This window comes from Phalacrocorax aristotelis, chromosome 5 (assembly GCF_949628215.1).
Source record: "Phalacrocorax aristotelis chromosome 5, bGulAri2.1, whole genome shotgun sequence".
Taxonomy (NCBI): Eukaryota; Metazoa; Chordata; class Aves; order Suliformes; family Phalacrocoracidae; genus Phalacrocorax; species Phalacrocorax aristotelis.
Window position 1 is genome coordinate 29,553,460 of NC_134280.1, and position 16,848 is coordinate 29,570,307.

Sequence of the window (16,848 nt, forward strand, 5' to 3'; positions counted from 1 at the left end):
TTGGTAAGGCTGCATTAGAAACTGGGAGCTCAGTGTCTTCATCATTCTGGTTTCTCTAGTAATGATTTCAGTTTTGACCTGGAGGAGTTTGTGACTGAAATGGAGAACAGCAGGTGTGTTGAGAAGTGGGTGAACCAAGACAATATTTTTAACTTATTTAGAAAGAATAGAAATATCACCCTATTTTTTATCAGGTAATACAGTGTATATATTTGGGGGATTAAAATTAAAAAATAAAAAACAGAAGAGCAGCGAAGAAATTTCCCATTATCCCCAAAGCATTGCAACACATGCTGTAAAAACAAGCAATTAGTTTCAACTTTCTAAATGACCTAAGATCATGGCTGTATGTGTTTGCCCACAAAAGACTATCCACAGGCTGACTATTGAACCCTTCTGAGTTGACCATAAAACGGAAGAGGCTTTATCTTTCCTAGGGGAAAATTACATAAGGAAGCTAGTTCTCATATATGAGTAAGAACTGTTTGGGAAGTTGATTAAAATCAGCAGAAGGAAACATTACCTGACTTGAAGGTAATTCAGTCCTTTTGCTTGGTTGTTGACTGGTCACCTAGTGATGATGCTCAGTAAGACAGTAAAGACAAGTTTTATAGCTCTGTCCCAAGATTTAGTAATTCTATAATGTAATTCAAGTCCAAGGTTTTAATGCACATATTGGCGAAGAAAACCTTGTGGCACATCCGCACCATAGATCTTCTGCTTCTATGACTTCACTAGCTGCAATCCTGCATACTTGGTCTCCTATTTATAAAACCAAGCTTCACTGAAGCTTACTAGAACATAGGCATATTTTCAAATATGTTCTTGTTGAGAGTGAAATGGATGTATGTTAAAACTACTAGGGGTATACTAGTACAACAGGCTACAGAACCGTTGATAGAAATGTAGCATGTTTTGTTCCAATACCTGTTAACAAATCCTGTGTTGAACAGCTTGAATAAAATACAGATTGCTTTTCTAACATTTAACCTTTTTACAACTAACTTAAACATGCACCTAATTTTACCTTTCTGAGATTATTAATTCTTGTTCAGATCCTCAATCCAATAATTACAATATTTAAGTCAAGTTTTTTCCTTAAACTTCAGTTTTCTTCAGTGCTGACTGCCTAAATATTTCAGGATCTGTCATACTAACTGCTACTATGATTTTTCTTCTGACTTTTTTTCAGAGGCCAAGCTGTCCACTTTGGACGCTAGTCGGGGAGGTTAGAGTAGTTGATTCTTGGGCTGGGTGTGACAAGATTAATGATCAAGTGCATTTCAGCATCTTAGCAGCTGTGGACCTAGCATGGTTTTGGATGTTGGTTTTGCATGCGATATATGCTTGGCAGCTCTCCAAAAAACAGAACACTGTTCCAAGATCTCAGCTGAGAAATATTTTTCAGTAGGAAGTGCATTTCCAGTTTACAGGAGTTGGCTGTCTCTTCTAGTTCTGTAGCATTTTTGATTGGTATTGGATAGGTACAATAATATCTCAAAATTCCAGGAATAAGCCTGCTGTAAAGGATGCAGCCTTCTTCCAGAAATTTTGACAAGATTTACAGACATGCAGAAATGTCAGATGTGTTCACTGCGCAATTATGGGTTGACTGTGTAGTACAAACTCAGTGACTTTGGCTCTGACAGGAAACATCGGATCTTACGTAGGTGTGCTGCATGAGCGTAAGTCCATCATGCTCAGAAGGTGTTGGATTTCCTGCTTGCACAGAGAAGGAATTGTACAGTGCATGTGCAACAAGTCTGGCACATCCAGAATGTGTTAGAGCTAGTAGGCGTATGCAGACAGAGTATACAGCACTCACTCTGTAGTGCAGATGCTTCCCAAAAGGATTGGATTTGCTTGCACATTGATTCTTACATAGATTTGCCTGGCAACCCCTTTTATGGGCCGCCAAGTTTCAGATTTGAACGTTAAAAAGTGAAAATAAATTTAGTATTTCTGTAACATAGTAATTTCTACTTCCATTTCACATTGTCCTACTCTCAGTTTTCAGTACAGTTCTCTGTGCTGCCTTATAGCTGCAGTTCTCTGGAGCAGTTCCATATCCTGCACCGAAATGCTGACATCATTATTTTTTTTCTTCTTGTATTCCCTAGCAATCCTCACCAAGGTCGAGGTCTCACTGTGCTCATTGCTGTTAGTGAAGCTTGGGCCTGACCCTAAGCACTACAGTTGAGGTAGAAGAGCGAAAATCTGGCAGAGAAAAAAAAAAAAGGATTATGTGGGTGGGAATCTGACATGCCAGCAGTGCAGCTGCTTGTCCAGGTTCCTAAAAAGTCCCTGTCAGGCTAGGAATTTGTTCCAGACCTCAGCCCCAGGCCTCCTTTCTGTTCAAAGCCAGTACTTTATTATATGACTGTTACTTCTGCAGGCTTCAGCTGGTTAACAGGAACTTAGGATGTTAGGCATTCCGTGTTTGGTAATAGTCTTATCTGTGACCAATTGAAAATGAAGTCAGCACCTCCTCTAAATTTAACTGTTTTCTTTTTCTCCCCCTACCTCCCGTAGCTTTGCTTATGCCACAGCAATGCAATGTCACTGAAACTTGACTGGAGAAAGTCAGAAGTTCATGGCACAGATAGTTTAGGAGGACAGACTTAACTGGTGATATAGTTCTCTGAGGTGGTGATTCGTCCTGCCTGGCACAAGTCAAGTGGTTCATTGGACTGAGGCCCTATTTTAAATAAACCCATCGTTTTGTTCATGCTTCAAAGAGTTTGGCTGTAATAAAACCATGTACTCCAAAGGTCTAGAATCTGCCCATAAAAGGAAAAACCGAATGCTATGTCTGAGGTTTATTTTGATCAAGCTGACTCAAATCTGTATTTTTAGTGTGTTCTGTATAAATTACTCAGAATTTATCATTTTAACAACAAGATGTTCACTACATTATTAAATACTGGAAGAGATCCTCTTTTTCCTTTCCCTCAAAACACGATTTCTCTTCCTCCCTTCCTCCATCTTTTTCCCACTCATTTGGGCATGCTTTTTAATTTTCTAACGTTTGAAAATCATTGTAAAACAATCTAGATAAATATACTAGGCACTTGAGTTTTACACATAATAATTTGTTTGCTTTTCATATGCAAAAGAGTGACGATCAGTTGAAAGAAAACTATTTTTTCCTGTTTGCTTAGGATTATTTTACTGGAATATTCCTGCTGAGACCAAAGTCTCTCTTCCAGCAGAGTCAAACATTTCCTTGACATTAGAACAAAATTTAACAAAATGAAGCGGCTTGTTGAAAACAGGGTGATTTTAAAAAGTAGCCTATGAGTTGGTGAATAAGGAGGCACCCTATATACAAAAAATACTCTGCACTTGTTCATAGTAGTAGTTTGTTGTTTTGTTAAAACAGTCTTGGGTTTGTAGTCCTCATTGGAATTAAGTGAAGAATATTTTTTTAATCGAATTATGCTTTTGAGTAGAGTGTTAGAGAAGCATAAGGAACATCTGGCCCTTGCTTTCTGAACATCTGAACTGAATGCTTAAGTTACAGTGAATATCAAATTTGGTTAAAAATAAATGGTTTTGGTTTTTATATTAAAGACTGAATTTCCTTTACTTTTCAGAAACATTCCAGCAATTGAAAAGAGCTTCTCTCTTGTCTTATCAGCTCTGATGCTTGTTGCCTGTTCCCATACTTAAAAAATCAATACATATGTTTTTGATATTTGGCAAAAAGAGGTTTAGTTTTGCAGCTGTAAGATGCTTGTGCGAAGGGAATGTGTCTTACAGAAACAACATTTAGAGACCACTTATATACAAGAGAATACTTGTGAGTGAAACTCCATTCCATTTCTGTCAGCTTTTGTTTCATTATACTTAATTACAGAAAATTTGTATGTTACTGGAAATCAAAGTGAAAACAAGAATAGCTGTATGCATGGCAGTATGGTAGAAAAACCAAATTGTTCTGAATCAAAAGTTGAATGTCAGACTGTTAGAAAAAAGAAAGTATGATTTTTGAAGATGTAGTACATCTTAGAGTGCACTCATACAAACACACATTGTTACCAACCCCATGTAGCTTTTGTGCCTCTCTTATCTATTTGCCAAGTCTAAAAGTGTTCTTATGGCTGTTTATAGTTCATATTGATATCTGATAAAATGTTGGTAATTGCTCTTCTCACCATTAAGTTCTGTGCTAAACCACGTGGTTTTGGGACTCCTGAGCTTGTGCATCATTATTATTAAGGGTTAATCCAACATGGTATATCTGTTCATTGAGTATTCCTGACTTTGCAGCATAGCTAGGTCCTGTGGTTTAGACAAAATAAAGTGTTGGATGTGATCCCAGTTTTAATACTCCCAATTTATTATAACCATTAAACCCTGATCAGATCACGGATTGGATTGGATCCCAGTTTTTTAAATGTCCCAATTTATTGCTGGCTTGCAACCCTGATAAGAATACATATTTGATTAAGGCTTCAGTTTTCAAAAATTCCAGTTAATTACTTTTAGATTCTTATTAGATCATAGCCGTGTAGTATGGTATGTTGAAGTTATGAAAAAATTACTGGATGATGTTGCACAGGTCAAGGTCATAGTTTCATTTTGTGCTGACAGTATGAAGTTATCAGATTTCTGTTTATTACTGTGGCAGCACTTGTACTGGACAGGAGGACAGATTAATCCCAACCCATTGATTCTGAATGATTCCCATTTTAGATCTGCTGCTGCTTTGCATATTAGAGCATGTAATAAAAGCCTACCACTGACCACTGAGAGATTGGTGTTATGAGTAGCTGAGGTAGACGGCTCTCACCTACCTTTCACAGGTTGTGATGCTGCATTTAGAAGCAAATAGCAATTTTTTGAGCTGCTTCATGTGGCTAATCCACTGCTGGAGGACATTTTTAAGACAACATTAGGCTGAGAGTTGATCCCAGATTGTCCTAGCTCAAGAAGATTAAGAATTGAGGATAACAGAATGGCACATGGAATTGGCCTTTTTCTTTTACTATCACAGTACTATTCCAGGTATCGGAGACTGCTGGTAATAGCACTTTCCAGGTGTCATAGCAGTGCCCTCTAAATTTAAGTACCCAAATTATCATCCAAGCCATTTAGCGTCCTTGATTTGCACTTCATTGAGGCACTGGTTTCACTTTGCTCTGGAGACCAGTTTTCACAAGCTGTGCCACCTGCCCACCTAAAAGGTCAGAGCAGCTTGGGGGCAATGGCCTGGCTCCTTCTTGCACAAATGGACCAATGTGTGGTTCTTTTCTGTATATATGGGAGTTTTATTGCTTGGTGCTTTTAAAAATGACACTATAAAACAGAAATGCTGCTGTTAGAAACTTTTACAGGCCAAACTAATACAGTGAAACTAGCCAGTGTACTAGCCAACCTGGGAAACAGAGGAGGCAGACTAATCTGGCCTAGGGATTTCTTTGATGCGGTACTGAATGTAGGTAGGTCAGCTGTTGCCTACCACAAAATCAATGAGGGCGTAAGAATGACTTGGAAGCTGCATTTCATTCCTTGTCCTTCCATATTTGATTTATGACAGTCTATCATAAATCTTTGGCAGGCACTTCAAAGTAGTGCCACAGCACAGAATATCTGTTCCACTCCCTTACCAATGGGAAGAAATAGGAGAATACAACTCCTGGGGATAGACAGGCAGGAAATCAGTTTGTGTGTGTGTAATTCTCCGTAGTGCTCTGTAGTGAGCTTAAACCAAAATAACTGAAAGTCTTAAAGCTTGGCTGTTCAGTCAAAGCTGGGTTTTGCTATGTAATTCAGGACCGTTAATTAGAAACAACCTGTGAATCCCAGACTAACAGATGGAAACTGTTCCTGTTCTTGAACAGAGAGATTCTATTCAATAGGTACCAGGTTCAATGTCATATATGTAGAATAAAGAAATGTGCATGGAATATCATATCACATGGAGCTAGGCCTGCTCCTTCCACTACTAGGATTTTATTCACATGAAGGCATAATGTTTATGCAGTTGCAGAGATGGTTGTATGAACTCATGAGGTTTCACTCGGTAAGCGGAGCTGAGCTGCGAGTATCTATGCAGGAAATGTTCAAGGATACCCACTTACTGAAGGAGGAGGCCCCGGAGACTCTGTAGGTGTCAGTCATCCTGGGTGTGTTCTGAGCTATGTTACTCCATGTGGCTGTAGATGCTGGGTTTTCACAAGGTGCTAAATTAATGTTGTGTCTTCCCATGGTCATTACTGCATCTCTGGTGTTCTTCTTAAGACAGTGTTACAATCCTCAGTGTTCTTGGCTGATACCTACTACAGCAATTGGTGGAGCTGAGCTAGTCAGTGGCAATTAATAACTTCATAGATTGAAGTCTCTGTCTTCTCATAGTTTTTCTGCAGGTATTCTGCAGTTACTTTATACTTGTTCGCTGTTTATCTGGTGAACTTCTCTGAAATTATTTTCTTGATGTCTTGGTTGGAGAGGTCAGTCTGTGGCTTTGACTGCAACTGGTATTGTTTCTATTCCTGACGTTAAGTTTCCGATGACTAAAATATAAGTAAAGTTGAATCTTGCTTTCTAGGACTATTCTGTTATTTTTATTCTCTCTCCATGATTATTTGTTCCAGAATGAGCTAATATTATCAAAAGGGAGTCAGGTATGATGTGCACAGAACCTTACTTTTCTTTTTAATGGAAAAGTACAAACTCCAGCACTCTGAGAATTCCTTTAAATCAGTGTTGAGAACTAGGCCTGCAACTTACCTGTGGTCTGAAAAGTCCCTGAAGACTCAAGGCTGGTTTTCAGGAGTGTGGAGCTCTTAAAGGCATCAGGACGTCTCAGGTGAAAGATGCCAGAGTAATTTTGACAAACCTGGAATGATTCCACTATCTAATCCACATTGTCACAAAACAAGGAACATCCTGTTGGCAGGAGGTTGAGCAACCTGATCTGTGCCGTCAGCCTTGCTTTCAGCAGGAGACTGAGCATGGTGACCTTCCAAGGGTTCCTTCCAACCTAAATTTTTCTAGTATTGTCATTTATAAATAACTCAGGATACTTTTCAGTTAAAAACATTACATAATGTAGTAAAATACACACTATAACATACTTGGCTTTTCCAGTAATTGGCTTTCTATAATCTGCTGTATTTCACCCAGTGTACACTAATGTGGACAGGAGAGAGACAGAAAAAATTCCTCAGATTTAACAGCAAAGGTAAAATCCTGTTCTCATTGAAGTTCATGGGGTGGGGGAAAATACACTGACCTCATTAGAGCCAGGATTTTCTTTAGAGGGCAGGATCCTGTGTAAGTTAATAATCACTCCCTGTCACCTCTGAAAATAATGGAAGAACACCGAGACCTCAGTCTTGTCTATCCAGAGCTCGCAGTCCTCATTTTGTGGTATGAAAGGGCTATGTTTCATCTTCAGTTTGTCATAATCTTAAATTTTAAGGTCAGTGTAGCTCTATCTCCTCCTTAGGTTTGTCTTTCCTCCGTTTCTTTACTTACAACCCTCCAAAGGCAGCTTGTTTGGTCAGTTCAGTGTTACATGGGTAGGAGGTAGTTACCTAGAACAGGCAATATTTTATGTTTAGCCCTGGTGTATTTTATCATTGGACCGGTTAATGCTGTTAAAGATCTGTCTTGTTTAGCCCAAGTTACAGTCTCTTACTCCCTTGAATTTATGCCTTGCCTTTTTTATTTCCTAGACTGTTTCTGTTCTTATTTACAATTACAGATACTAATTATGGGGGAGAATATGTTCAAATCCAGCACAATAGAGTGAGTTGGAATGAAGAAACACTTGCATAGCTATGGGGAAGATGTTTTTGACAAACATGCCTCCAGTAGTATACCCTGAAAGATAATACTAAATTAGATATTATTGGAATCTTGGTGAGTCCATATCGGATATCTTCAATTTACTGGCAGGAGGCAGATTTTTTGGGTTTTTTAAGCTATGTGACTGCCTGCCTCTAAAGTTTTCCTAGGTGGCAGTTGAAAAAATACAAATTAGTCTTTTCCTGATAAAATATGCAGGTTCAAATAAGATTGTTAATGTCATTATAGACCATGACCATCTGAAAAACAATTATAAAGTAAAAAAAAAATTAAAAGCACTGTACTAAAATTATCTTTTCAGATATTCAAGTGAAATATACCCACTCCCATCAGTGATTATGGCTTATGAATATCTGAAGGCAGGATGTATTCAGTACACTATTATGTAAACAAATGAAAATATAAGGTTTTAGTTACCAAAATATATTTTGCTAGCAGCTAGGAAGGAATTAAAACATTAAACCCAATGGAAATCTAAGTGACCTCCTGCAGAAATAGGCTGCTTTCCTCTAGACAACCTGTTACTCAATATATGTATGAGTAAGGTAAATGAGAGACAAAAGCAGACATGTTATGTCAAATCACAGTTGAAGTATTAAGATACTAAATCAGGTGTACATTGAATAATCATTGCGGTATGTAGATCTCGGGGAGAGTCACGTGAGTAGGGATAAAAGCAATGCAGCAGCTTTTATGCTGCTGTTCACAAGGAACAACCAAATGAGTGGATGAATGTTTATCATCTCAGTGATCTCAAAAGACATAAAGGATCAGGTCCTTTTTTGGAGTTTAGTTATACTTCAAACTGATTGTACGCACACTCACCTGCTTTTATTCAGCTCCTCTTATTGCAAACAGAATAGAAATGACACAGAATCACAGAATGACAGGTTGGAAGGGACCTCAGGGATCATCTAGTCCAACCTTTCTAGGAAGAGCGCAGTCTAGACAAGATGGCCCAGCACCCTGGTCCAGATGACTCTTGAAGGTGTCCAACGTGGCTGAGTCAACCACGTCCCTGGGGAGATTATTCCAGTGGTTGACTGTCCTCACTGTGAAAAACTTTTCCTCTTGTGTCCAATCAGAATCTCCCCAAGAGCAACTTGTGTCAGTTCCCCCTTGTCCCTTCCATGTGACTCCTTGTAAAATGGGAGTCTTCATCTTCTTTGTAGCTACCCCTTAAGTCTTGGTACACAGTGATGAGATCCCCTCTAAGCCTCCTTTTCTCAAGGCTGAACAAGCCCAGAATTATCCTAAAATTATCCTAAAAAGACCTATGGCACTGTTTCTGTTACACATTTTGTCTTTCCGTACTATTCATCCATCTCCCCCGGGGAACATCTTTCATTGACTTAGCCAGCATCTTGCTCATTCATGTACCTGTTTGTCTGTGCTTCCACAAAGTCTATTGCTTTTAATCCACCATACAAGAAATGTTGCTGTATTAATCTGAAGTATAAAACAAGGTCCCTTTGTGAAATACGCTGTTTTGGTCAGCAACTGCATTTTCTGTCCTGTGTTTGACTACTTAGATAGGTGTCTTGGGCTCAAACCATGCCATTCTTTGTGCTCTGCTCAATATGCAATACGTGGCCAGTGCATGCTAAATCAAAAAATGTTGCATTGCTTTTACACTTTCCCTGGAAGGTCAGAAGAAACAGAATGACGCTGAGCTCATGGGGAGTGTAAGGGAGGAGGAGTTCAAACACCTCAGGAAAGGTGGTGCTTTTTTGTCGTGGGCCTATTTTGGGCAGTTTTCCCCATCCAAAACTGTTCTGATGTGAAGCACAGCCTTGCAGCTCTCCGACTAAGAGAGCCCATACTCTCTCCTGTGCCGAGCTTCCCACCCCCAGTTTTCACACTGGCCAGATCTAGTAGCTGTTGGTGCCACTGAGTTGTTTCTCATGTCTCCTGTTGGGCAGCAGGCACCCTGTCCCTCGCTGGGGCCTGGCAGAGCCAGGAGGACATTCTGTTTCGATTTTTGTCCTGATCCAAGGTGATGGCTTGTTAGACTGGGACTCACTGTGCAAAGCTCTTTTTGAGCTAGGGCTGAACTTAGGCCTCCAGAACTGGTTGAGCTCCATCCAGTATCTTGCTGTTTGTTCCCCACTGGAGGCAGTCTTTGAGTTCCATGACTTTTAATGACCTTGGCCTTCTTTGGGCTACTGTGCTGATAACATTAAGTCCTGTGTTTTTATTTTCACAGGAGCTTAGAGCACTGGGTTTAGAAGCTTCAGCATTTTCTTGTTCCCCACTGGCAACCCATCCACCCACCCAGCTTCCACCCAGCCTGGTGGACCAAGAAAAGAGAAGTATCTCTTAGGGCTTCTCCTAGCCCTCTCATTGTATTCCCAAAAGCATTTCTGGGTCTGCTCCAAAAGTCACTTCTGCTCAGCTCTTCTGGAGTTTTCTCAAGGTGGACCATATCCCTTCCTGCAGCTGCCTCACTCTGCGTGTGCTGCAGTCTTTTTAAGCCAGTTTTTGCCTGTCAGTATCTCTGTCACTTGTGTCAGGCTAAAGCATTTTACATTGTGTTTGTCACAGCGGCGAATTCATATGTGGTCATTGACAGTAGCTCAGCAGAAACACAATAACTTGTTAAGCTACAGTAACTCAATCCTGTGTCTGAGCTGCAGCTGGAAGGAGCTGTTTGGGCTCTTAACCCTTTTATGTTGCTGCACTCTAGGTTTATGCATCTTTTCATGTGTCAGTACGTGAGAAATCACCATATATTATTTGTGTGGATATGTCAGATAGGAAGATTGTTTGAAGGATAAATGAGAGCGTTTCCTTGATTTGTAGCTCTGGGCATGTGCTACTGAACAGTATGCGAGGCATCGAGAAGCGTTTTCAAAATACCGCGTCCTGCTTCCAAAAGTACATTAGGTATATAGGAACCTGTCTTTGTTTGACTTCTACAAATAGGACACAACATGTGTTGGAAATGTTACCTATAGTTCTACTGAGGTTATATATTTTAACAAACTATACTTTTTTGCTGAAATCATTTGTTGTAGAGAAAGGTTCCAGTGATAGCTAGTGGGTCTTGAAAGCAACAGAAAAGATTAGGGTAGGATACATGTTTGGATAGCTTGGTATGGCAGTTCTGTTGCCTGTCCTCTGGCTGCTTGTGTGCAAAGGTTGTGTTTTTACAGATACACAGCTAAAGGAAGTAGATGTAGTTGTCATGCAGTGATTTAACTGGAGAGCATGGTGTTCAGGTGGCGGAAGAGAGCAAGCAGGATTGATATGGGATACCCAAAAGGAAATGTATCTAACTTCCCTTCATTCTCTGTGAGTTTTTCTTTTCCCTTTCCCTCATCAGGAAGTTTGTAGAAACTTTAGTGCTACACTAAATTGTTCAGATGGTGACCTGTGCCTCTCTTCATCTTTGGTTTCATCATGGTGCTGAGTGATATTTTATCTTTTGTCACAAATTTGTGCCAGTTGTTTAACCAGACCCATCCTGTGCTGCACATTTGGGGCTCTCTTGTAGTAATTGTTCATAATAACTGTCCGTTCATTGCTATGATAGTTGTGTTGATTTGGAAGACTTTTTTTTTGTGACAGGGAGCAAAGATAATACTGTTTCAGATAGGGAGAAATGTAGAGGGAGGTGCAGAAACGGTAAACAACTAGCATGGGATATAGCAGAACTAGCCTGTTTAGCAGGGTTGGCAGAGTGTTATAGGAGTGATGGAAGGAATAGCACATTCATTTTTTTATACCTCAGTAAAGAACTCTGCACCACCTACTGGGATGTGCTATAGAAAAGATTGCTTTAAAACTGGGTGAAAACATGATGCAGAAATACAGCTAAGATATTTAGAACTTCACAAAAATATGAAGAAACTTCAAAGGTGAAAAACATAAGAGAAGGTATGGAGGGACAGGTAAATAGAAAGAAAGAAAAAACAGCCATCTCACAGTTTGCTTCCCTATATTTGAACATTTGGATTGAAATGAAAAAGAGATCACTGAGCAAATTTCATAGATTTGTGTGGAAGAGTAAAAAGGAAACGAGAAATATTAATGCAATTATAATAGCCATACTGAAAAGATTAAACATTGATCATTAAGAATTTCACATAACCTGGTATTGACTGGTCAATATCATATAGAACAGAAGTAATTGTTCTTGAGCAGGTTCGACTTATAATAGTGACAGCAACTGAAGGTTGCATTCAGAAGGAGAAGTTGAAGAAGCTAGGCTTATTCACAGGAACAAAAGAAAATTGTGGTGACCTAATTCCAGCTTTTGTTGTGCAGAATATACCAGTATTGATAGCAGGACAAATTACTTTCACTGTCAGACATGAAAGCAAGATTCACATGATGCTGCTGTGCTGTACTACTCTTGCTTTTGAATAGGTCTTAAATACTTAGGGGACCAGCAATGTATTGGTCCAAAGAACATTATGGCTCATCATTTTCTGAGAAACTCTTCTTGGGACTGTGTGGCATGCCTTCTGCACTGGCATGTGGTAAGACCATTCCCTGAAATGCAGCGTCCTCCCATTTTTCGGCCTGTATCATCCCACATAGACCTGCATGTTTGCCATGAAACTTGTACCTCGTATGATATATTCCTGCACTGAAGTCTTTGTTGAGGCTTTTTTAGTCACTAATTGAAGGCAGAGCCCTCGACAGTTTCCTGGGTTTTTAAGAAGATTCAGTGCTTTTTCAGAGTTAATCTGGAAAATGGCAACAATCTCAAAGCGCTTTATACATTTTAGTAGAAGAGCAGCAGGATAAATTGTGGAGGCAAGTACTACTGCCAAACTGACAGAGTTATTGGGTGCAGGAGCTAATAGTTGTGTGATGATTTTTAAAAAAAAAAAAAAGATAGTGCCTTCATTTTTACATTTCTGGCATAATCCTATGTGGGACATGTAAAATATTAATCCTTCGGCAAGAGGGAGACTTTGTCTTGAAGTCCCTGAATGTATAAAAGATGGAAATCAGCAGTGTAGGTCTCCCTCCCTGCTTTGTTTATGTCTGAGGCCTTATTTGCAATGGAATTCCATCCTTGTCCTTGTAGGATGACGAGCTAACTGAAAAGACTGGTTTTTTACGTGAATGGGCCAAGTGATAACTTTGCCCCAAATCCCTTTATGTGAACGATACATGCAGTGTTTCACTCACAGACACAGGTAGAATGGCTACCTCCACCACTCCCTGCTGCAGTCTCTCTTTTATCTTTATTCACAAACCCTTGGAGGGTAAAGGCTGTGCACACTTTCAGCTGCTCTCTAATTATTAGTCATTTCAGAGCAATGTTTGTGGTTTAGATAGAAATGTAAGCTGATCACTGCTTTTTAGTTTCTGTTTTCATATACAGCTCCTCAGTGTTGACTTTCTCCCCATGCCATTGTCCATTGCTTTATAAATAAAAGCATGATGTTACCAGTGTCACCATTAGTTTTACAAAGAATAAGTTGTATGTCCCATCATTCCACAAATGCTATTAAACTCTCACTGTCCCAGGAAGCCATCAGCAAGCTAGGCCAGTGCATTTAGCAGTAAAATGAGAAAATTTGTGCCTTACTAACTGAATTGATCATCTATTGACAGCAGGCTATGCCTTCCATAGGATTGTCCAATAAAATTTTCCTTGTGGATAGAGTCAGAACTGTGCAGAATCAAAGGCTCAATTAAAAGTCTGTGACTTCTTCAAGACACTGCCTTACCCTGGGTGAGGTTGCATTTGAGCATAGCACCAATCGTGACCTGGGCCACCATTTGATTCAAAATAGGGTGTGTGTGTGGCATGAAAACCTGAAGCAAAAGAGAAGTGGAGTGAAGATTACAGGAAGAGGAGGTGACTGTACAGGGAAATAAGCTCCAGGAAGAAAAAAGGAGAAATTCTTAGGAATTCTTAGGAAGCCTCAGTGTAGAAACCTGAGAGGTGTTAAGGATATAGATGGATTGTAGCTTATTTCTTCTTATCATCCTTTCATCTCTAAGAGCTACTGTAGTAGATTACATTAACGTTTTGTGAGTATTTTTAGTGATGTCTGAAGAAAAATTAAAGAAAATGAGCTAAGTGGGCTGTGATCAGGAAGTTGAGAAAAAGCAGAAATGGTGTGTTAAGAAAATAATTATACTCTCACATGGTCTTTATATTAAAATTTTTTCATAGAGTCATATAATACCTCAAGTTGGGAGGGACCCATAAGGATCATCAAGTCCAACTCCCTGCTCCTTGCAGGACTACCTAAAACTAAATCATATGACTAACAGCATCGTTCAGATGCTCCTTGAACTCTCAGACCTGGTGCTGTGACCATTTCCCTGGGGAGCCTCCTCCAGTGACCAACCACCCTCTCAGTGAAGAACTTTTTCCTAATGTCCAATATGAACTTACACTGGCACAGCTTCGTTCCTCATGTCCTGAGGGTGGTTACCATAGAGAGGAGATCTGCACCTCCCCCTCCACTGCCCCCCTTGAGGAAGTTGTAGATGGCAATGAGGTCACCCCTCACCCTTCTCCAAGCTGAAGAAAGCAAGTGACCTCAGACACTCCTCATAAGTCGTGCCCTCGGGCCTTTCACCATCATGGTCGCCTTCCTCTGGACACACTCTAATAGTGTCATGTCCTCCTTATGTTGAGGCACCCAAAACCGCACACAGTACTCGAGTACTAGAGAGGAGAAGGGTCATCTGCTTCACTGAGGGAAGGCAGAGTGGACACCCCACAACTGTCAAGGACTGTATCATATGCAGGCTCATCCCATTGTAAAGTATGACTACTTTTCAAGTGTTAAAAACTAGCATCACCTCTAGATATGTCGTACTACATTTAGTGGAGAGGTATAACTGGAAAGCATGCACGATACACATTAATGTACACAAGTATATATGTAGAAAGGCATGCTGTTCTCGTTAGAATTATTTGTGAACCTTTTTAGCTATAAATTATTTGAAAAGTATTACCATTTACTTTGATTATACAATTCTAATGAAGCAAAATAAATTGTATGAATCCCATTCTGTACTTAACAGCTCCTGTCTGTCAGACTGGAAGCTCCCAATGCACTCATCTGTTTCTTTAGGGAACCACTTTCTCCATGCCTTTTAAAGACTTTCTCCAGAACATCTTCATTTTTCACTATGCAGAGACATGAGGCCATTATGCTTTAGTGGGGTAACCAGGTCTCCTAGACCCTTTTTACTTATTCTTCTATGGTACAAATTATACCATTCTTTCTACACTGCTGCTGTACTTCAGATACAGACAACAGCAAATGTTGGCTACTTCTGTCAGGCACTGCATCTCTGTATCTGCCTTCCATTCTTTGTTTTTACCTCCATGCTCTGTTATTTTCTGGAAATGGTATTTATTACGTACTGTGGTCAGCATTCTGCCAGATCCATCTCACTGCATTTAATTACACTGTGTTGAAGAGTAGCTGAGCAGTTAACAGAAGTTGCATGCTCACAGAGCCTTGCTATAGTTTTTTTTTCTCCAGCATGAATGTTGAATCACTGAATATCAGCTGAGTTTGAAATGTACCTGAATATATTTTACTACTCCAAAGAGATTACACAATGGCCCTGATTAGCAGCAGCATTTTGTAATACCACTTAAGGCTTTATCACAGTGGAGTATTGCCAGTAATAGTCTTTAATTCACTTATATGTACCAATTCATCTCTGTCAGGTTTCTATTAATTTCTTTGCTGTTTTACTTTACCCCCATCCTCTGTATAATAAGGCATGATTTCCACATTTATGTAGCCAAAATAAAATAAAAAAAATTTAAATCTTCAGCACATTAACTCTGGTCCTTTGATTTGAGACAACTGTGCCATCTTTCCATTTATGTTCACATTTAATCAACTTTTCACAAGTTAATGTATTTAGGAGAATCTGGGTGGGTCAAGTGACTAAGGGGCAGTAACAATTTCACTAGCTAATTTAGATAAAAAGTTTCAGGATTGGGTTAGATACTTTAACTGCAAAGTAGAGAGTAGGTGTAGCATTAAAACTGTATGTGTTCATGCATACACACGCACAAACACACTTGTGAAAAGCCACAACATATTCAGCATTAATTTTTTTAATCGGAATGATGGCCAACCTCAGTTACAAAGGTGATTGCCAGGGATAAAGAACAAACTTGCTGCATGCACCATTTTGTTTTATCTGGCACTGGTTTCACAGTGTACTGGAAATTCTAAATAGTTGGATTTGGGGTTGGTGCTCCATATTTGTGTGATGAATCAGTGCCTGTGGTTGCTGTTGAAGCAGATCCAACTGTATATTTGTTCTTTCTTTTTCATTGTTAGGATTGGTACAAAGCATCAGGAGTTACGGCAAAAGCAACTGAGAGGCCTGAGCGATTACTCTACTGGTCCTGGAGGACCTGACATTGATGATGATGAGATGGATCCAAATTATGCCAGAGTAAACCACTTCCGAGAGGCTTATCCAACAGCAAGCACCTACAGACCATCATCACCAGCAGTAGCAGAGGCCTTTGTATATCCACGTGATTCTCCTTCAGCACCAATGGAGAGGGAGCACTTGGAAGGACTGTATGCAAAAATAAACAAGCAGCACTACCCACAGACTCCTGGTGACAGGTAATATTGCCACCTGGCATTAACGAACAATGCTGCCTTGGTGGGGAGGGAACCTGGGGCTAGGCGGGGGCTGCTCAGATGCCCCAAACCTGTGTATTTACTGACTAGAAAGCCATGGATTTCATCTTAACCAAAAACATGATTTGCTGCAGCAGTACTCCCAAAGCATCTGAGCAAGGCAGCAGTCAAACAGAAATCATTAAAGAAAAGTCTATATTTCACAAACAGAATGAATGAACTGACTCCAGTCCAATTCCTGCACTGCTGAGAGAGTGTTTTTCCCTCTTTCAATCGGGAAAAGTTCTTACCCTGCAGCAAAAACAATCTCTGTTTTCAGATCCCTTTCGATCCTGCTGATCATCAAGTGCCTATTAGTAACAGGTTTTGTATGATAGCATGATATATTGCATATGTTTATGGTTTAGTTTTCCCCAGCTGTGTG

At 39.8% G+C, this 16,848-nt stretch overlaps 1 protein-coding gene across 3 annotated transcripts in view; it reads left to right on the forward strand.

The window, feature by feature from the left end:
- Positions 1–16,848, forward strand: part of PARD3B (par-3 family cell polarity regulator beta) — a 442,892-nt gene that overhangs the window by 342,362 nt on the left and 83,682 nt on the right. For all 3 annotated transcript variants that reach the window (XM_075093709.1, XM_075093710.1, XM_075093711.1), the window contains exon 20: positions 16,110–16,406. In XM_075093709.1, the coding sequence (XP_074949810.1) occupies positions 16,110–16,406 (297 nt within the window). The remainder of the gene's footprint in view (positions 1–16,109; positions 16,407–16,848) is intronic.